General features: G+C 36.2%; 1 protein-coding gene across 1 annotated transcript; it reads right to left on the reverse strand.

Annotated features, from left to right (window-relative positions):
• Window positions 1–3,207: 3,207 nt before the first annotated feature.
• LOC138906149 (uncharacterized) lies at window positions 3,208–6,555 on the reverse strand. Its single transcript, XM_070194674.1, has 2 exons — window positions 6,406–6,555; window positions 3,208–3,975 (listed from the first exon to the last, which is right to left on the reverse strand). Exons 1-2 carry the CDS (start codon window positions 6,553–6,555, stop codon window positions 3,208–3,210), a joined length of 918 nt encoding a protein of 305 aa, XP_070050775.1.
• Between the last annotated feature and the right edge of the window lie 17,466 nt (window positions 6,556–24,021).

The following is a 24,021-nucleotide window of genomic DNA, read 5'->3' on the forward strand; positions in this document are numbered from 1 at the left end:
CAAACCTTTAGTCATAGGATCACCAATCATCAAAGTAGTACTAACAGTCTCACAACTTACATCTTGCTTCTTCATATAGTCTCTAACCATCAAGTACTTTATGTCGATGTGCTAGCTTCGGCTGCCACTTTTATTATTCTTAGAAAAGAACACTGCAGTTGAATTATCACAGAAGATTCTCAATGGCCTTGAAATGGAATCAACATTCCTAAGGCTAAAAATAAAAATTTTCAACCATAACGTATGTGATGTAGCTTCATAGCATGCTATAAATTCACCTTCCATTGTGGATGTTGCAATAATGGTCTGCTTGACACTTCTCCAAGACACAACACCTCCAGCAAGAAGGAAAATGTATCATGAAGTGGATTTATCAGTGTCTTTGCATCCACCCAAATAAGAGTCTAAATATCCAATCACCTCCAATGAGTTAGAGTATTTGCATATGAGCTTAAAATCCTTGGTTCCTTGCAAATATCTCAAAACCCTTTTACCAGCTTTCCAATGGTCAAGACGAGGGTTACTTTGATATCTGCTAAGTATTTCTACCGCAAACGCAATATCAGGTCTAGTACATACCTGTGCATACATAAGGCTCCCAACAAGCGAAGCATACAGAATGTCTTTCATTTGCTTCTTTTCCAATGCATTTTGTGGATATTGATTCAATGAGAATTTGTCACCTTTAATTATGGGTGTTTCTATAGGTGAATAGTTCTTCATCCCGAATCTTTCTAGAATTCTTTCAATGTAGGCCCTTTGAGACAGTCCAAGTAATCTTTGGGATCTATCTCTGTGAATCTCTATGCCAATAACATAAAAGGCTTCACCCATATCCTTCATCTCAAAATTCTGAATAAGGAACTGTTTAGTCTCATGCAACAACCCCAAATCACTACTTGCAAGTAAAATGTCATCCACATATAAGACTAGAAATATATATTTGCTCTAATATTTTTAAGGTATATACACTGATCAATGATATTCTCCGTAAATACAAATGAAGAAACAACATTACGAAATTTAATATACCATTGGCAAGAAGCCTACTTTAGCCCATACATGGATTTATTCAACTTGCAAACAAGGTGACTTTTGTCCTTATCACAAAATCCTTCAGGCTGACTCATGTATACCTCCTCTTCAAGATCTCTATTCAGAAAAGCTATTTTCACATCCATTTGATGTAACTCTAAATCAAAATGAGCTACTAATGCCATGATTATTCTCAATGAATCCTTCTTTGATACTGGAGAGAAGGTTTCATGGTAATCAATGCCTTACCTTTGAGTAAAACCCTTAGCTATAAGCCTGGCTTTATATCGTTCGATATTACCAGATGAGTCTCTTTTAGTTTTAAAAACCCATTTAGAACCTATAATAGAGGCTCCCCTTTGGTAATTCGACGAGATCCCGGACTGTTTTTAGTCATAGATTCTAACTCTTCTTTCATGGCATCATACCAAAGTGTGGAATTGTCTCCACTCGTGGCTTGTGAAAACAAGCATGGATCATCGTTTAGTCCAATATCATAATCAGACTCTTGAAGATATACAACATAGTCACTAGAAATTGTTGGTTTTCGAACTCTTGAGGATTTTCTTACTCCCCCTGTTTCAGATAATTCTTCAGTGGGTTCAGGTAAAGCGGGTTGATCTTCATGTGGCTCCTCAAGTGCTGGTGGATCTTGAACTTGTTCTTGTTTAGATAATTCATGAGTATTTTTCTGAACAACAACCAAGTTTCCAATATATAAAGGTACCACAAGTGGTTCTCTTATTTCTTACAATTCTACCCTTTGAGTTAAATTACTCCCACTTTCTTCATGCTCCTCAAGAAATTTAGCATTTCTAGCCTCAACAATTTTAGGAGAATGAGAAGGACAATAAAACCTAAATCCCTTAGAGTTAGTCGCATAGCCTATAAAATAACCGCTTATTATTCTTTCATCCAACATCTTTAGTTGTGGGTTATAAATCCTCACTTCAGTTGGACATCCCCAAACGTGTAAATGATTTAAACTTGATTTCCGTCCTTTCCATAACTCAAAAGGTGTCTTAGGGACAACCTTGAATGGAACCCTATTTAAAATATATACAGCGGTTTTTAAGGCTTCACTCCATAAGGATAAAGGTAAACTTGATATGCTAATCACGCTTATTACCATGTCCATTAATGTCCGGTTCTTTCTTTCTGCCACACCATTTTGTTGTGGTATACCTGGCATGGTATATTGTGTAATTATACCTTCACTTTCAAGGAACTCAGCAAATGGACCCTTAACTTGTCCCTTATCTGTGTACCTACTATAATATTCTCCACCCCTATCAGATCTTATAATATTGATCTGAGCACTAGTTTGTTTCTCTACTTCTGTTTTGTAAACTTTAAAAGTATCAAGTGCTTCTGATTTATTAAACAGAAAATAGAGATACATATATCTTGAATAGTCATCAATAAATGAGATAAAATATCTCTCACCATTCAAGCAAGGGGTAGGAAAACGTCTACATATGTCTGTATGCATGATCTCAAGCAATTGAGAGCTCATTTTTGGCACCTTTAGTTGATTTGTTAGTCAGCTTACCCTTTATGCAGTCCACACAAGTCGTAAAGTCAGAAGAAGCAAGAGCTTTTAGAACTCCATCATTAACCAACTTTTTGACTCTATCACTAGATATGTGTCTCAATCTCTTGTGCCAAAGACTTGATGATTTTCTCATTGATAATATATCGCTTAGTGCCAATTTCTTTGTCATGCAAAGTTAAAATATTGCATTCAAATGTGGGGTCTAGCTCAAGTTTATATAAATTTCCATTCAAATTTCCAAAACCAATAACTTTATTATCTTTCAAAAGTTTCACAGAAGGATAATAAAAATTCAAATCATATCCACTAATCGATAGTCTTGAAAGAGAAATTAAATTTCTAGAATATTTTGGAACATAAAAAGTATTTTCTAAATCTAAGTGAAAATCATCCTTCAAAATGAGCCTATAAGTCCCCACGCCTTCTACATGTGAATGCTTCCTATTGCCAGAATAGACATATTGTTCACTTTCTATCGGCTTCCTCTAAGTTAGAAAGCCCTGCATAATTTTGACAGTGTGAATTGTAGCAAAAGAATCAATCCACCATGTATTATCAGAAACTTCTATAAAATTAGATTCATAACATACAAAGGTAAAATTACATTTCTTCTCAAGCTATTTCTTGTATTTAAGGCAATCTTTCTTCCAGTGTCCCTTCTTGTTACAGAAACGGCAAGCATCTTTTTCAAAAGTGCCTTTCTTCATCATGGGAACACTTTTGCCCTTCTTTGCATTTCTCTTATTATGAGTCACCAAATTAACACTTTCAGGTGTCTCATGCTTCAACCTCTCTTCTTCTTGAACACACATGGTCAAGAGTTCATTTATTGACCATTTATCCTTATGTGTGTCGTAAGAAATCTTAAACGGACTATATTCCGCAGGAAGGGAGTTGAGAATGAAATGCACAAGAAATGGTTCAAACATATCCACCTCAAGGGACTTGAGTTTAGCAGAAATGTCTCTCGTCTCCATAATGTGCTCGCGCACTGCACGACTTCTATCAAAAGTCATACTCGAGAGCCTCTTCATAAGGGTGTTGACCAATGCCTTGTCAGAGCTTACAAATTGTTCATCAATTTCCTTCATGTTAGCTTTGACCTTATCGCTATTAGGGATAGAAACCCTAATACTTTGGCTTATGCGGGCTTTGATGAGCATTAAACTTAAGCGATTAAATAGCTCCCACCGCTCATAATTACCCTTAGCTGCTGGCGTACTTGATTTCATGGGAATAGGTGGTTTATCCACACGAAGTGCGAGGTCCAGATCTGAGCACCCTAAAGTGAGAAGGACTTTCTCCTTCCATTCAGCATAATTGTCACCGGAAAGCATTGGAATTTTAGCATTCTCATCAAATAGCGATAGAAACAACAGTAAAGACTGCAAAACAAGGATAAACATACATAAGTTATGAAGTACAATCCATCAAGGTGAATCGCGTAAAATACAGATTCTAAGTAAATTCTAGACCCTCATGTGGACAGAGGTTGCAACCCATGCATAGAATTCACTTTACTTTATTACACTAGTAAATCAAAACACATAAAATTAATCTTTACCTGTGGGTCATAAGATAATTTTAAATCGAAAGGTTTACCATCTCATCCAATTAATTTCACCAAAATAGTTACCTCCCTGTAGGGCTGGGTTACCATAATAATGAGATAATTGGACTAAATAGATATCATTATAATTTTAATCACTAAACTTTGTGTGATTAAACAAATTAATTTCTTTTATATCAAGTACTCAAGATGTCGTGGCTACTCCTAAGTACATCACATAAAAAGAAAACTCAAAATGATACATTACTAGAAATTCGATAAAAACCGACCACGGTCGACCGACCAATTTTGGTCGGTCAAAACACCGGCCAAAACACCGACCAAAGTTGGTCGGTTTTTTAAAATATTTTATTTTTTAATTTATTTTTATGAAACCGACCATCTTTCGGTTTTTCATTTAAAATAAATTAAAATTAATATTAAAAAAATTAACCGAATTCGGTTGGTAATTTTATTTTTTAATAAAACCGACCAACTTTGGTTGGTTATTTTCATGCGAAAATACAATTAAAGAGTATAAATGAAATAAAAGACAGTCTTGAAACAAAATGCAATAATGGTCTAGTGGTAGAATAGTATCCTGCCACAGTACAGACCCCAGTTCGATTCCCAGATGGTGTATTTTTTAATTACATAATTAAAAAACCGACCAACTTTTGTCGGTTTTTTCGGTAATTTTTTTTTTGAATTTAATTGACCGACCAAAGTTGGTCGGTATGCCTTTCCGACCTTCAAAATACCGTCCACACGTAAATGGTCGCGTTTTGGACGGTTATTGTTCATTACCGACCCCACTTTGGTCGGTTATTTTGGACGGTTTTGCCCGAATTTTTAGTAGTGATATCTTAGAGTAATTTCCTTAAATAATCAAACTTCTACGAATGTAGATTAGTATAAAAAATGGGCACAACAATCAAATAAGCGTAATGCTTATCAAACTCCAAAACTGATTCTTATAACCATAAGAATAATTTTAAACAGTAGTAAAGTAAATAGTTTTTAAATACTATAATTACAAAGATAGTTTCAACTTACAGGCATATGTCTCATGATCTTTATCTTATAAACTTGAAACAATTAAAGCCCATCAAATTAAGTGTCCAATACACCTTTAGCCGACAAAAATAAAAAAGAGCTTTAAACCAATCAATTGATAAACAACTTCAAGGATCCCGACAGTAGCTAGATCAAACTCATTAAAGGAATCACAAGAGAGCTACTTAAGAAAGCAAGTATTACAATTTAAAAGTCAGCGACTTTGAACCAATTCCATCTAACAGAATATAACCCATTGTCTACAAATCAAAGACGGTGGGTATTCTATATAAAACTAAATTGACAGATTTGTTCAAAACGAGATTTGCATTGTCATGAACACAATCTCGACACCGAACAACACGACTAAAGGTAGGCATTGATACCACGATGTAGAAATTCGAATATAAACACAGAGCCAATGCAGCGAATATTAATAGGAACATACCTTCAGCCATTGTTGTTCAAGCATTGTAGGAAATCACCTTTGTAAAACTTTGACAGAAAACCTAGGAGCCTTCTAGCCTGTGCCTGTCGCAGAATGCCAAACTGATGGAGTCACAAGCATATTTATAGGTAGGCTAGGGACTGTTAGGTAAATATTTTAGCCCTAGGGACTTCTCCATAAATTATGATTGTCATAGGAGCTCTTAATAAAAAAAACGTTTCTTTCCAACAAAGAAACTATCATATATGCATAACTACAAAATATTATCTGATATATTATTTACTTGGGAGACAAGGTAAATAATTTATTGCTTTATATGTAGGCCACACTAGAAGTCTCTAGAAGAGACGGTAAATTTCTAACATGAATCAACTAAGACAGGATACACTCTACAAGTAGTACATGTTGATAGAGTTTTGCCTTGAATTTCTAACGTATTAGGATTCTCTTTCTTGTAGGAAGAAAAAAAGACTCCTAAATAGAATAAATTTCCTTCATATGCCTTATCCTTTTCTTGAAGGAAAGTCTTTGACATTATAGACAATAAAGACGGTAAATTGCGTCAAGAAAATAGTTAAGACCAAAAAATATTGTAACAGTCGTAGTATTTTATTTCAAACAAAATTTGAGTGTTACAATCTCTATGAATCCTCTGATTCTTCTTTCTAACGACAAATAAATTCAAGGGCCTTTGAGCTTGATCTTGAATTTCGATTTGAATTTGATTTGCCCGTCATGATCGCCTTGATGGTCGCCACAAACAGTGATTTTGTCACAAACAAGTAGTCTTGATCTTGAACACCTTTCATTTGATTTGACTTTGTTCTTGATCTTGAATACTTGAATCTTGCGTTGAAGTGCTTGAATGCTTGAACGTTTGTAGTTTGTAGAGAATTGTGGCCTTTGATCCATGAGCTCCCTTGTGTCTTGTTGTTAGTCGTTCATTTTTCTTCCTTTTAAATGAGAGAAATGAACCTTTTATATAGGCATGGGTGGAGTAGTGTCACAACCCGGAATCCCACCTTCAGGATCGTGATGGCGCCTAACATTTCACTTATTAGGCAAGCCAACATAAGCTAGATTACTTAACCAATTTTAACAATTCAAAATAAAGCATTAATAAAAATAAACTGAAATAGTCTGGAATGGAATAATAAAATACTAATGACGATATCTAAACGTCTCCCAGAATCTGGAGTCATGAATACATGAGCATCTAGAGTGCTATAGATAAAGTCTGAACAAAATACAACTATTTGAAACAACATAAACAGTAAAGATAGAATGGAAGGGGACTTCAGGGTTGTGGACGTCGTGCAACTATACCCCAAGTCTCCAAAATTAGCTAAATTTGAGTAGTCTCCCAGTCTCCAAAAGTAGCTAAATTCGAGCAGTCTCGCTACATGCCGTTGGGATCAACTCCAGTATCGGCACAAGACGTGCAGAAGTATAGTATGAGTACAACCGACCCCATGTACTCTATAAGTGACAAGCCTAACCTCGACGAAATAGTGACGAGGCTATGGCAGGTCACTTACAAATAACTTGTACGAAATAATAATAATGATAGAGAAACATGGATATAAATAAGCCATAAACTAATATAAATGGACCCGAAGGTCAATTACCAGAGAACCCCGAATAACATGTTACAACCCATATTCGCGTACGTTAGATCACGCCGTAAGTTAGTCGACGTAAATTCGAGAAGAAATTATCTTTGAGATGATAAGAATTTAATCCTATTGGTCTTAAATGATACAAGGGTGTATAAGAGTGGTCAACAAGTATTGGAAGTTAAACGAATCAAGGATGTTGTAACCCGTATTTTTGGGTAAAACTAAAGGTGCTTAATATTCTCAAGTGGTCTTGTTTTAAGGTATTTGATATATATAATATTCGTATAATAAGTCTTGAAGTCAAACGAGTTATGAAACAAAAGTCGACAAAGGTTATCGCAACTTATGTTCATAATTTTACTTAAACTTTAGGTCAAATGTTACTAAACTTTTCTCCCAATTTATTTGGAATTATGGGGTGATCTACTATACAATTGAATATCTATGAGTATAATTTCCAACTCATTAAACCGTTTGTCGATACGATGTTGGAGTAGACAGATATTCACGTTTTCGTGAAACTGCGGAAGCAGCTTTCTATGGGGCCCACATAGGCGGTTGAGATATATTGATATATATAAGATGACTTAACCCCGTTTTAACTAATTATTTTTAATTTTCTTCAGACTCTAGACACCTAAAAACACTCTCTCAAGGTTCTCTCATGATCCAAGACCCAAACAAAGGGCAAACAACACAAATCAAGTGTCGGGATTCCCGTGACGCTAGTAAGTTTATTGTTCTTCTTGTTGTTGCTGATTTTTGTGTGGTTCAAACTCATGTGGGAGGTTGTTTTAAGTGGTTTATGTTCTATAAAATACTTCCTCAAGTATTTAATATCATACCTAGGTGATTTCAAGTCTTCCAAAGTGATTCTAGTGCCGAAAAATCCTAAATGATTGCTAGTTTCCCTTCCTTGTTCTTGTGGCAGCATTAGAAGTATATTTCATGGTGAGTTAAGGTAAATTTGGAGTTTTTCTATCTGTTTAAAGGTAGGAAACCTCTTACTCTATATGTATTTAAGATTATCCAAGTTGCGGCTAAGTCGTTGAAACTAGAACGTGTGAGTTATCTATCGAAAAGCTTGTTAGTAATGTTGTTGGTTGGTGGACTATTTTGGGAGGCTTAATATGATCATTATTGATATTGTTTGGGATGTTTCATGATTGTTTTAACTTGTGGAAAGTAATATAAATAGGGGAGGTGCTGTCCATTTCATCGTAAAATTGGTTGCAATCGATGTATAATAGTTACGACGCTTAAACGATAACAATAGTATCATTTCTCTTATTGTATACTAAGGAGTCGTGACATTTGCATAGCTTGAAGTTAGGAAGTATATACAAGGTATGTGAGGCTATCCCTATCCTTATTTTGCACAGCTCTGATTGTACATAATGTAATGAACGAGCTTCCAAATATATTCCACTCTTAGAAGCTAGAAGTAGTTACCTTGTTTCCCTCCTTATGGAATGATTGATGTTGATGTTACTTCTCTTATTCTTATATTATCAATGTTGTTAGCACTTCCGGGTTCTTTAGATTTTATTCTACCCAAAATCATCCATGAATAAAGAGGAGATGTACTCTATTAATCAAGCACTGAAAAGATTTCATTAACAACTCCCATTTTATTTCCATTAGCAGCTTCATTTATAACTTCCAAATTATTACAAATTTATAGATATAATGAAAAACATGTTTGTCAAATACCCGCATTTCTAGTTTATCTCCCAACATCAAACACCACCCACTACCTGTCTACGGAGTCTCTAAATATAACACAAGAGTAGTATGGAAGTGCCGGCAACAAGTCCCCGGTTATACCTCAAAACACAATGTACAACTCAAATGACATCATGCTCGAAATAGAGTAGGGCTCACCAAAACCTGCTGAATAGAGAGTGACTGCTAACGAGGACCAAAGTTGCCCGCTGATGAACTACGTGCATCCATTAAAGATGCAGCGCCCCCGACAAAAGGGACGTTAGTACATATGGAATAGTACTAGTATGTAAAGCTAAGTGTTCTCTTTTAAAATAGAATACCAATGTAAGAAAGGAAAAACCATGGAAACAATAATCAACATTCAATGATATTCAAACGCCAAGTTAAAACATAATAATTTCCAAAATATGAACATAACATTGTGAAGTGATAATCAAAATATGATGTTAATATTATTTTTGGTTGGGATATCTTTAGCACTGATATACCACTGTTCGCAATACCACTGTTCACAATACCAATATTTACAATAACAATACCATCGTTTTTTTAGCACAGAGTGTGATCATGACCCGATCGGCTAGGCTGTCTCATCCGAGACATCAACCACAATCATAATTTCAATTATAATTTCCAGTACAATCACCACCATATGTGCGGCATGGTGTCCGATCACGACTCGATCGGCTATGCCATCTCAGTACAATACCGTGTGGATCGACATCATCATTTTCTATCAATCATCTCATCCCAATTAAGGGAAATGATTTTATCACATCAATCTCATCCCAAATAAGGGAAATAATAACAATCCACTCCTACACCAACACGCATAGTTTTGGGGTTAGGTTATTTCAACTTACCCTTCGTCGATGACTATTGATACTCCCAAAAATAATTTTTATTTTCTTAGAAAGGAAACAACAATACAAATGTATTTACCTCATAACCTTTCATGCCGTATATAGCCTCATTGACACTTTCAACAACTTTCAACATCATTATTTCATTGGCTCTCTTGGCCATACATATGATTCTTCATTCATGGCACAATGACAGTATTTCGTATTCCACACTTTCATTTCTTCCCTTTCATGGATCATCATCATAAATATCAACAAATATAATATTCCGAAAATCACAACTTTAGGTTCATTAGTAATGATGGCTTTAAACACAATAGATTTTCTTTCCAAGAATAGAGTAAAATGATTGGTAATCGAAGCACAAGTTTAAATCATAAACAAGTAACACATCATTTATTCTTGAAATAATTTTTTCCAAAAAGGGCAATACACAATTTCAACTCACGAATATGTAAGAACGTAAAACACATCAAAACTACTTACAAAGCATAGCATTAGTTAAAACAGCCACATATGGGCATCACTTGAGTTCATCAGCTTTTAGGCAATTCTATTTTTGAAGTTAATTTTGGAACAGTTGAATCAAAGTTCATTTCATAATATTTCTCACATCATCTCATTTCATTGGCACCTCTAGCCACAAGTATAGCTTTCATTCTTGGCACGGTGGCCACACTTTATATCTTCAACTCACTTCTTTCACTTTCGAGCATCTTTATAGATTATCAACAACAAGGCATTTACAATCAAGACTTTAGGTGCAGATATGAGCAATTAAGAGTCTTAAGCATATAGAGTTTTTCTCACACAATTTGGCATACTAGCTTTAATTTGGAACACGACTCAAAGCCATAACATTTTAATACACAACCCGTACTTTGAACATATATCTTTCGACATAAGGCTCATTCGGAATAGTCAAGTTTATAAGGAATAACTCGGAACATAGGAATTAGGAACTTGAGCCAACCATGCTTGAAACTTACGGGAACATCATGGAATTCAATTCTAAGAGAGTAGTTTATCCAACATATCGCAAATTCGTCCCTTAATGATACTACAATGATCCACTATACTAAGGAACTTCAATCTACAATAATAACATCCAATGGGACCAATATTAGTAACAAAATTCATAATTTATGCCATTTAGGCACTTTATCAAACACCTAGTAGGCATGAATCTCTACATCTCTTAATATAGAATTAGTTCATCCAAATACTACCATTTACCAATAATTTATCCCACCATTATTCTTAAATAATTCTTAACTTCCAACATCACATACATGACCATCCATCCACACCCAACCAACAAAATTCTGTCAAATAATTACCTTTCAATCTCTACAATGGCTATGAATTTAAATTGGGAAATTATGGCTTCCAATCACCATACCATAAGTTATAACACATATTTCATACATAAATAATCACCATAAATTAGTTAGAGATGGTAGACATATCTCTTGTAGTGAGACTCTTGAAAATCCCAACTTATGGAGTTCTTGACTAATTTGGGGATTTTAATGGAAGTCTATGGATCTTCAAGATTAATCCTTGTTAATATAGGTGTTTAGGAGTAGTAATCAACTCAAAATACTCCAAAAACATTACCTTGGTTCATGGGAGGGAAGTGTTGGACGGATTTTCCTTGATATGCAAGCCCTAGCTCAAAGAAATGACTTAGCCTCTCTCTCTACCCTGCCTAGGGGGTATTTAATGGGCTCATACGTGCGCGATCGCGCACCTGAGGCAGAATACCCTCTAATATGCGCGGCTGCGCATATGACTTAGGTCCGGTAAAATGGCTATAACGTTTTGTAGAAATATCCAAATGACGAACTATTTGATGCATTGGAAACTAAATGCAAAAAGATTTAATTTGATAGGTAGATCACCTCCTAAGTCTTTATAGTTTTATAGAAGAATATGTTTGAAGAAGGATTTTGTGCGAATAGAGACATCCTTTTCACTTAATGTATCCAACTTGTTCCACACAAATTCTTGCCATTCACAAAACTCCTTAGTATATTCCAACACACCTTAAACATATATCTTCATTTTAAAATGATGTGGTCCTCTCCCACAGGTCTCCTTTAATACTCGAATACGTTATCCTCAAATACCGCCGGCACACTTTAAAATCTTAAATCATTAGGAAATCTTTAACGGGGCCTTACAAGCCTCAAGTATCGCTATTGGCTCACAATTGCGATACCTAGCTCGCAATTGCGAAGTAGCTCAGGTAGAGGGATAATTCGCATTTGTGCACATTTGCAATAGAGACAGGCTTTGCAAATGCAAATCCTAAGTCGCAATTGCCATTTCCTCATAGGACTGACAGTGGAAGTATTTGCAAGGTATATTTTGCAATTGCGAACCCATGTTGCAATTGCGACATCTGCATTTGATCAAAAGGGCTGGGAGTCGGGATTTGTCAACATATTCTCTCATTTTAGAATCGTAGACTCAGTAGGAGGCGATTTGGAGAGGGGATTTTTATCTACAAACTTTGAGTAAGTGATTCTAATCAATTTCCAACTATATTTCATCAATATATATATTAGATTTAACATCAAAATAATGTGAATCAAAGTGAAAATTTGTAAAACTTTGTCAAGTTTTTGAAAAATAAGAAATTAAGTTTTGAGAGTCGAGTTGGACTCAGATTTTGAAACTGATCACATATATGAACTCGTGAGGTTATGGGTAGTCGAAAACTACACTTGGACCCGGGTTTTGACCAGGAGGGCCCCGGGTTGACTTTTATTGGCTTTTTGGGAAAAGTGTAAAGATCATAGTTTTATCTATTGTAATTGATTTTTCTTCCATTATTTGATGATATTAAGTCGATTTTGGTTAGATCTGAGCCGCGTGGAGGCGAATTTTAGGGGAAAAGCTATTTTTGATGGTTGAATTGGCCTAGTTGAGGTAAGTATCTTGCCTAACATTGTGTGGGGAACTGCCGCTTATGATTCAAGATTGATTGTGTTATTTGTGCTAAGTGAAATCCGTGTACGCAAGGTGATGAGTAGGTACACAGTTTATATGTGGTATTTGACCGGTTTAGTCTACTTAGACTCTTTCCATGCTTTAGTTGAATTGTCATATAATATTCTAAATTCTCATAGTCAATCTGCTCTTCCTTGTGTTAGTCTATCCTTACATGCCTTAAATGACCTCGTTAACACTTGTTCTACATCTTACTTGATATTTTGTTCTTATTCTTTAGTTGATATTTTGCTCTTATCCTTACATGCCCCGTTCATTGTACATATTATCTCTTAAATTGTTGACTTATCCCTAATTGAAGTACTTGCTATATGTTATCTCTTCCATTGTTGATTTACCATTATTTGAAGTTATCGTTACATGTTGTCTCTTCCATTGTTGATTATCATCATTTGAAGTAATTGTTACATGTTATCTCTTTCATTGTTGATTATCATTATTTGAAGTCATTGTTACATGTTATCTCTTTCATTGTTGATTATTCTTACTTGAAGTCATCGTTATATGTTATCTCTTACATTGTGAGTTATTCCTATTAGTATTGTGGTTACACATTATCTTTCTCATTGTTGAGTTATTGGTGTTGAAGTTGTGAAAGTCGTTATCACATTGAGGCAAAGTGTTAATTGTTGAGATATCTTTCTTGTTGAGAAATTTACCTTCATTGTTATTGTTGATATTCTTATACATATTGTGGTTAAGCCATGGGCTATTATTGTGGAAATATTGATATTGTTGATTATTTGCAAGTTGTGGCATATGAGCACTTGTGGTGCGAGTTATTATTGTGATGTGATGTTGGTGCGCATACGGTGGTATAAGGATATGGGTAATATGCATGCGGCGGCATAAGATAGGATTTATGTGCCTGTTGCTTGTAAGGGAATTACTTGAAGCCATGCGACGTCATAAGGTGGGCTAAAGTGCGTGTAGCTATTTCGGAAAAAATATTTTCAAAACTATTTAGATGTAAGGCTCATGCGATGGTATAAGGAAAGATTGTGATTGAAATTGAGAAATGTGAATACAAGGCGGTACCTCAATTGTGATTCTTGTTATGTACGAGGTGGTACCTCGGTTGTGATTCTTATTGTGTACGAGGCGGTACCTCGTCAGTGATTTTTGTTTTTTTATCTTTTGTTGTAAAGAGTTATTGGTGAAATACATCTTGTTGCTTTTATTCTTCCTTGTCTTATCAGTTTGCATCTGTATTTGACTTTGGTGATTCCCTTTAATTGCTTCCTTTATGTTATCTCTATGCTTACAATTCCGGTATTAGCTTATGTTATTAACTTGCTTCATATCAATTATTTCTCCGCCTTCCATTATTTATCGTTATTATGTTTTCATACCGTTTATTATGTCCTAGTAGGTGTCTTGACCTGGCCTCGTTACTACTCTACCGAGGTTAGGCTTGATACTTACTAGGTACCATTGTGGTGTACTCATACTACGCTTCTACATATCTTTTTGTTAAGATCCAGGTATGTATGCCCGTGCCGGAAGCTAGAGGTTGATTGAGTAGTTGTTTTTGAAGACTCAAGGTATACCTGCTCGACGTCCGCAGGCCTTAGAGTCCCCTTCTGTTTTAGAAATTCTACTGTTTACTTCTTGTTTCAAACAATATTATATATCGAGACTATTAGTACTTTCTTGTAGAGCTTATGACTCTATTCCACCAGGTTTTAGGGAACTATTGGTTATTGTACTATTGAGTTATTATAATAGTGTAGAGGTTTAAATTGAAGTTTTAGTATTATCTCCGCTATCACTATAAAAAAAACTGGAATTAGCTATGAACCTTATCGCTAATCTGTCACTAAATCACCCATAGCTAACATAATTTCTTGATAATCTATCCCTATTCCATCGCTAAATGATATTAGCTACGGATATTTCTATTCATCTACAGAATTTGTCCGTCGCTAAATCCAGATTTTTTAGTAGTGTATTTCTCTTGCATGTTAGGCTTACCTAGTCTTAGAAACTAGATGCCATCACGACATCTTACGGTGGGAAACTGAGGTCGTGACAGCCCCTCTATCCTAACTACGAATCATCTCGATGCGTCTAGCAATCTCTACGACCCTCTGGAAAGAAATATCATCCCTAGTCTCCTTGGCCATCTGTAGCCTGATACCGAAAGCAAGTCCGTCAATGAATCTCCTCACTCTCTCCCTCTTAGTATGGAGTAAGATAACTGCATGATGTGCTAGATCCACAAGTCGGGTCTCATACTGGGTAACAGTCATACTACCCTACTGAAGGCGCTCGAACTGCCTGTGATACCCCTCTCTCAGATTAAAAGGAATAAACTACTCCAGAAATAGCTGCGAAAACAGATCCTAAGTGAGGGGCGGCGAACCTGCTGGTCTGCTCCGCTCATAATCCTGCCACCACCGCTTAGCAGAACCGGTCATCCGGAACACTGCAAAGTTGACCCCATTGGTCTCAATAATGCCCATATTGCACAACACCTCGTAGCAACGGTCCAAATAATCCTGTGGGTCCTCAGAAGGTGCACCACTGCAATGAATAGGGAGGAGCTTTGTGAACTTATCCAACCTCATCAATCCCTTAGAAGACATCGTATACCTCTCCCCGGGCTGTGTAGCAACAACAGATTGAACTACCCTAACTACTGGAACTGCAAGACTTTGATATATGGGAGCCATCTGCTCCGGAGTGTGAGTGGCGGGAGTCTGTGCTCCTCCCCCAGCCTGAGAGATAGTTGGTGCCATACCAAATACTCCAGCCTGAGCCATACTCTCCATAAGTCCAACTAAGCGGACTAGAGCATCCTTAAGTACGGGAGTGGCTATAAATCCCTCTAGGACCTAAGCGGGCCTCTGTAATGGGATCTCCTTCTCGCGATCGATCTGAGGCTCTGTAGTATGTGCTGCTGCATGAGCTCTAGGCTGAGCTCTCCCTCTACCTTGGCACCTACCTTCGCCCCGGCCCCTACCCCTATTAGTGGCTAAAACAGGGGGCATCGGCTCCTGCCCGACTGTAGAAGTTGTGCGAGTTCTCACCACGAGAAAACATGAATAGAATAGTTCAAACTTCAGTAATAGAATAAAGTCGCACGTTAGAGAAAGAAAGAAGTGAAATTTTTCTAAAGCTCTATAGCCTCTAGAAGATTAGTATAGACGTCGTCGTACCGATCTGCCAGACTCTACTAAGCTTGCTCATGACTCGTGAGACCTAGACAACCTAGTGCTCTGATACCAACTTGTCACTACCCGGAATCCCACCCTCGGGACCTTGATGATGCCTAATATTTTACTTGCTAGGCAAGCCAACGTTAGCTAGATTACTTAACCAATTTTAAAAATTCAAAATAAAACATTAATAAAAATAAACTAAAATAGTCTGAAATGGAATATAAAATACTAATCACGATATCTAAACATCTCCCAGAATCTGGAGTCACGAATACATGAGCATCTATAGTGCTACAAAATACAACCGTTTGAAACTACATAAGCAGTAAAGATAGAATGGATGGGAACTCCAGGGTTGCACATGCCGTGCAACTATACCTCAAGTCCACAAAAGTAGCAAAATCCAAGCAGTCTAGCTACGCGCCGCGGTGATCAACTCCGGTATCTGCACAAGAAGTGCAAAAGTGTAGTCTGAGTACAACCAACCTCATGTACTCTGTAAGGGCCGAGCCTAGCCTCGACGAAGTAGTGACGAGGCAATGGCAGGTCACTTACAAATAACATGTACGAAATAATAATAATTATAATAATAATAATAATAATGACAGAGAAACAGGAATAGAAATAAGCCATAAACTCATATAAACGGACCCGTAGGTCAATTACTAGAGAGCCCCCGAATAATAAAGCCTCAAGTCTCGTATTACAATATAAAAAATAACTCCACAAACTCAAAAATTACAACACAACATATCAAATCTGTTGTGGCGCGCAACCTGATCCCACCATATCATCATCTGTTCATATCATAATCCGTCCTTATGACTTCATATCATTTCAACACTATTCAATACCGCTGCGGCGTGCAATCTGTTCCCCAAACAATTTCAAACCATTGACTTAAGCAATTCAACAACAATACTTGAAAAATATCAACGCAAAGGAGGTGAAATATACACACAATAAAGAACCACGGAATAAACGGAAATATCCAACATCTCTGAATCTCAATTAATGGAAACATGTAAAACATGTGACAATTAAAATGTACAATTAAAGTAAGTTGAAACAGGTAGCAAATAAGTAGAAATAGCATGGGAAATGAACAAAATCAAGGCAAGAAACAATTAAATAACAAGTCAAAAATATTGCATAGATGTCAAGTAAAAACATGTAACAATTAAAGCATATAGCTGTAACACTACAAAACAAATTGGAAATAGCTACGAACGACGTCGCTAATCTGTTGCTAAAACGCTCGTAGCCAGCAGAATTTCTTGATAATCCATTGCAAATCCGTCGCTAAATGAGATTAGTAACGGATTTTTCTGTTTAGCTACAGAATTTGTCCGTCGCTAAAACCTGATTTTTCAATTGTACAATAACACGGAATAAATGAAGACATGGAAGTAAATACTCCAACCCCGCATGCTAAATCCCGTGAAGGTGCATATACACTTGTCACCTCGCATATATGCCGCTTTCCCATATAGTACACTTAACAAATAAGTCTACAAGTCCTAATTTCCTCAAGTCAAGGTTAGACACAATACGTACCTCACTCCGCGAATAAAGCAATCAATCAACCACAACCTTGCCTTTTGAACAAGCCTCCAAACCAACCAAATATAGCAAATTATCGATCAAACAATTCAAAATAAGCTTTAGGAACTACACATTAATGAAAACGGTTCAATTTTGATCATTTTTGAAAAAGGTCAACAAAAGTCAATCCCGGGACCGCTTGGTCAAAATCCGAGATTCAGACCAAAACACGATTACCCATTTACCCCTCGAGCTTGATTATGTGATTTGTTTCAAAATTCGACTTCAATTTGAAGTCTAAATCTCAATTTTACAAAATTTCCAATTTATGTCCAAATCCCTAATTTTTACCATTAAAATCCTAAATTTGATGTTGAAATCTCATGAAAAGTAATGTGGAATTGAAAGTTAGAGTTGCTTACCAATAATTTTGGGAAGAAGAAATCCTTGAAATATTGTCTCTAGAGTGTTTAGGGTTGAGAAATTGTGTAAAATGAGCTAGGTCTCGATTTTTTCTCTCTTTTACCCAGATACAGATGTCTCAATTGCGATGTCTTGTTCGCAATTGCGGACATCTAAAATGCGAAGAACATGTCGCATATGCGAACTGTGCATCAGAAGCCCAAACATTGAAATTGCAAAAAAAAGCTTGCAAATGCGAACAACCCCTCCTTCACAAATGCGCCAAAAGCTTCGCAAATGCGAAGCTGACTCAAGTCGCCTGTGATCACAAATGCGACCACTTCCTTCACAAAAGCGAACAACGACAGTTCGCAAAAGAGAACACTTTCCTCAGAAATGCGAGATCACCCATTCTAGGCCCTGATTGCAAATGTGAGCATTCGTCCGCAATTGCGAGATCTGCATTAGACACTAGAAGCAACATTGCAACAGCAATCCTCAAACTTTCCAAACTCATCTGAAACACGTCTGAAACTTACCCGAGCCCCTTGGGCTCCTAACTAATCATGCACACAAGTGTAATAATATTATACAAACTCGCCCGACCTGATCAAAATACCAAATTTACGTAGAACTACGAATCACACGTCAAAATGCATAGAATTTCAATGAAAACTCAAGAACTTCAGAAAGATCACAACTATGCGTCTGAATCCTATCAAACCAACTACGATTTGCACCAAATTTTGCAGACAAGTTTCAAATAGCAAACCTGACCTATACCAATTTCCAAAATCAAAATTCGAACCTGATATCCATGAAGTTAACCTTCGGTCAAACCTAGGAAATTTCCAAACTTTCAAATTACTACCTTTCAACAAAACAAATCAAATCAACTTAGGGACTTCCGTATTCAATTCCGGGCATGCGTCCAACTCCAAAATTACGGTATAGACACACAGGAATCGTCAAAATAACGATCCGAGATCGTTTACATAAAATATGGACCGTAGCCAACTCAAGTTATTTTTAAAGCCAAAAATCATATTTTACGTGAAAACTTCTCGTAAAAAAACCACGGACTGCGCACGTAAATCGAGAAACATCAAGTGGAGCTAATAGAAGCCTTATAACATGAAAATAAGGGCTGGTACTCAAAATGACCTATCGGATCGTCACAAATAGCCTCGAAGAAAGGCCAATGGGCCATGGGCTTGGTTCTCATGGATCGACCCAGTTAGTAGAAGACCATATAAATGGGATGGCCCAATTGTATTGGGCCTTTGTTTTAATCAATTTAATTATATTTAAATAAGAGGAATTTTCATAAACCACTATAGTTTAGAGCCTAGTAACTATAATTTGGCTAATTACTATTCGTAGCTACTGTTCAATTATTACTAACATGTATCACTTGTATTCAAAACGCGCAACGACTATAACATATGTCAACTGTATTCGATTGCGCAACAAATAAAATATGTATCAATTGTATTCGTTTGCACAACTGTATTTATTTGTGCAATGAATACAATATGTATCAACTGTAGCCAAGGCAAAATACAAGAGTATATACAAAGGATACAACTTGTATCGATTGTATACATGGATGTATACAATATGTATTGATTGTATTTGTTCGTGTAACGAATACAACTAAGGCGAAAAACAAAAATATAGAAAATAAAATATTCTTGTTGAGAGTCGAACTCAAGACCTCAACTAACTAAGCGGGCGCTCTAAATAACTGAGCTACGAAAGCTTGTTGCTCTCCTATTTCAGTTCAAAACAATTAGTCTCTTATTTCATGGATTTGCTACAAAATTCAAATATAGCTATGATTGATAAATTTGATGAAAGTATAGCTACGAATGGTAAATACAATGTAAATATTTGAAGTGTCGCGTAATTTTCTCTTTAAATAATTAATCTAACATATATTCGCCCGTAATATTTATTTGGGACAAACTATATTTAATATAGGGATTAAATCCAAACTTCATATGGATTTAAAATTTAATCGCTTACAAATGTCCCTACTTTAATACTCGTCGGGGTATTAGATTTGCTACACCTTTGAGACGAGGCTTGAAGTATAACATCTTTCTTTCCAAAATCTTTTTTTGTTGCTCGATGCCCTACTTCAGAGTAATTATTCCCAAGATTAGTGACATAACTTTGTCAAGTGAGCTTGCACGAGTATCCTTGCTTATTCATGGGGTTACACTGCCAAGAGCACCATATAAGAGTCTCGTTGACCACTTTGACTATTTTTTTAACCAAAAAGAAATCATCTTTCTCAAATGTCCGATATTCTTTCATGAAAAAGGCTTGCCATGTCTCATGACCCATTATTCAATTAGTCGTGATGACACCTAACCCAACTAGTTAGGTAAGCCAATTAACAATAAACCATAATATAATGATAATTATAAGAGTAAAAAATAAAATAACTGAATTTTATACAATTCCCAAAAGGGCTGGTAGTATCACAAGCATCTAAGATTTAGCATTTACAAAGCTAGTATGAAATAGGTGATAAAAGTATAGCTACGAATGATAAATACAATATAAATATTTGAAGTGTCGCGTAATTTTCTCTTTAAATAATTAATCTAACATATATTCGCCCGTAATATTTATTTGGGACAAACTATATTTAATATAGGGATTAAATCCAAACTTCATATGAATTTAAAATTTAATCGCTTACAAATACCCCTACTTTAATACTCGTCGGGGTATTAGATTTGCTACACCTTTGAGACGAGGCTTGAAGTATAGCATCTTTCTTTCCAAAATCTTTTTTTGTTGCTCGATGCCCTACTTCAGAGTAATTATTCCCACGATTAGAGTGACATAACTTTGTCAAGTGAGCTTGCACGAGCATCCTTGCTTATTCATGGGGTTACACTGCGAAGAGCACCATATAAGAGTCTCGTTGACCACTTTGACTATTTTTTTAACCAAAAAGAAATCATCTTTCTCAAATGTCCGATATTCTTTCAAGAAAAAGGCTTGCCATGTGTCATGACCTAATATTCAACTAGTCGTGATGACACCTAACCCAACCAGTTAGGTAAGTCAATTAACAATAAATCACAATATAATGATAATTATAAGAGTAAAAAATGAAATAACTGAATTTTATACAATTCCCAAAAGGGCTGGTAATATAAATCACAAGCTTCTAAGATTTAGCGTTTACAAAATTAGTATGAAATAAGTGCATCATCTGTTCGAAATGTACATAAATAAATTTTTATAAATCTAAAGCTACCATGAACAAGAGACAGCTACGAACAGAACACAGGTCTATCTTCAATGCCATCTCCCGCCATACACAACAATATCAACTCCAAAATCTGCACGCAGGGTGAAGAAGTGTAGTATGAGTACAACTGACCCAATAAATCAAAAATCAGTGACGAGCTTGGACAAACAGTCAGAGTCCAACACCAATAGCCAATAACCACTCGTAACAATATAATGAAAGTAGTAAAAGTAATAACTCAAAAGATATTATGCTCAGCTTGTCCACAGTTACGAAAAATAGGCATGCTTTTTAGGTATAACAGTAAAATCTAAATCTTTCACCGAAATCACCAAAATATGAGTATATAAAAAAACAGTAATTTTTTTCAAAAACTTTCAACGACAGATAAGATATTTTATTATCAGATAGCATGAGGAAAGTACATCTCTATGCCTACATGTCAATATGCATGTGAAGTCATGAATGTTACAACACCGTTTAGCATGAGGAAATGCATCTATGTGCCTACATGCCGATTACGCATGTCAAATGCAATGCATCATAGTCATGAACTCATGTACTCACACTCTCAGATTACTCAATCTCACTGTCTCATACTCAACCACCCGGTATACTCAATCACACGGCACTCAGCACTCAATCACTCGGCACTCGGCACTCGGTACCTGCGCTCACTGCCGGTATGTCAGACTCCAGAGGGGCGGATCCTGCCCAAGAAATAATAAAAACAAACATGGCCTGCTGTGGCGTGCGGCCTGATCCTATCATAAATGTCGCAACAACCTGATCCCATCATAAATGTCGCAACAGCCCGATCCTATCACGAATCAATAAAACCTGCTGCGGCGTGCAACCTGATCCCATCATAAATACCGGAACAGCCTGATCCCATCATGAATCAATAAAACCTGTTGCGGTGTGCAACCCGATCCCATCATGAATCAATAAAACTTGTTACGGTGTGCAACCCGATCCCATCAATATCACTCACAATCCGGCCCTCAGGCCCTAACTCAGTCATCAGTCTCTCAAGTCTCTCGAGCTCACAAATCTCATGCCAATCAGCCCAAACAGGGATAACATGATGTGACAACAAATGACAACAGAGACTAAGACATGATATGTACATGAATGAATATGATTGACTATATAATTTCAATTTAAGCTAATAACTTAACAGCAGAAATGGCCTAAGTGGGTCCTAATAAAATAAACATATAGCTTAAGCATGGTTTCTAACATGGATCACAGCTCAATTACTCTAGCACGTCGGAATTTGATGGATAAAATCAAGATTAGGTAACTACACAGTATCATAAAATCAATCGAGTCATACTTCATACGGTGCACGCTTGCACGCCCGTCACCTAGCATGTGCATCACCACATCACCAAACACATAACACGTATGTTCAGGGATTCATATCCTCATCACCAAGTTTAGAAGTGTTACTTACCTCGAACAAGCCGAATCCAATACCAAGCAAGCCAAAAAATACTCTAGAAATACTATCCCGCGCGTACCGACCTCTGAGCGGCTCGAAACTAGCCAAAAGTAACTCAAGAACATCAAATAATGTCAAAGAAAACAAACTCAATCGATAAAGGTCGAATCTTGAATCAAAATTCCAAAGTGAACCAAAATGTCAAGAAAATTCAATGCTGGGCCCGCCTTGGATTCCGCATCCAAGCTTACCCAAGCGAAACTCGAACTAATACAAGCTCACACGAATGAAAATTGACTCAATCGGAGTCCGATAGCTCAACAAATTCGCCAAAACATCGCTCTTGGGTGTTCATAACCCAAGAGTCTAGTTGTGTCCCATATCTCCCAAAATACTCCTCCAAAACTCGCCAAATTCGAGTATGTCGTTCTCCTAATGTAGGAGAAAAAATTCCCAAAAGGAATCGAGAAATAAAAGCCACAAACTCATTTTCAATTTTTAAAATTTAGTATATAACCCTAGGTCTTGATTTAAATTATTAAATGGATTTTCAGTTAAAATCATGGATTAACGCTTAAACCATGGGAATGAATTAAAGAAAAATACTTAGGTTATGGTTTAGACCTTATCCAATGGAAGAAACGTGAAGAATATCCTTGTATTCTCCAAATCCCAACCTTTCAAGATGAGAAAAACTCCAATAACATTAATAGCCAAAAATGCCCAATTGTTCTGTCTCGTTTCTTATTGCAAATGATCCCGAAACTCACTTTTGATGCCTCCAATGGATTCCTCGTGAATATCCAGTCAAGTTAGGCTTTTGAATCACTCCATTTGACCTTATAATGAAAGAGATATGTTGGTTTCAATATTTGGAAATAGTGCAGATTTTTAAATACCAATTAGGTGACAATTGCTTAATTAATCTAGCAACCCAATTCTTAGTAAAATGACCATAAATCCCTCATATGATGTCTAAACTTGATGGTTTCAGTTGCTATAATTCCAAAATTATGATAGAGATATAATGGTGTAGTCGAAACATGAATCAAAGGCTATTTGCTCAATATGGTAACCTTTATGCTCAAATCGACGTCGAAACCGAAAACAATCACCATATAACCCAAACCTATCTAATACTCATCAAAATTTAAACCAAACTTTGTGGACATGTCTAAAATCATCATACAAACTTATTGGAATAATTAAAACTCGATTCCGAGTCTGTTTACCCAAAAGTCAAATCTTGGTTAACTCTTCTAACTTAAAGCTTCTAAATCGAGAATCATTCTTCCAAATCAATCCTGTACCGCTCGAA

This window comes from Nicotiana tomentosiformis, chromosome 2 (genome assembly GCF_000390325.3).
Source record: "Nicotiana tomentosiformis chromosome 2, ASM39032v3, whole genome shotgun sequence".
Classification (NCBI taxonomy): Eukaryota; Viridiplantae; Streptophyta; class Magnoliopsida; order Solanales; family Solanaceae; genus Nicotiana; species Nicotiana tomentosiformis.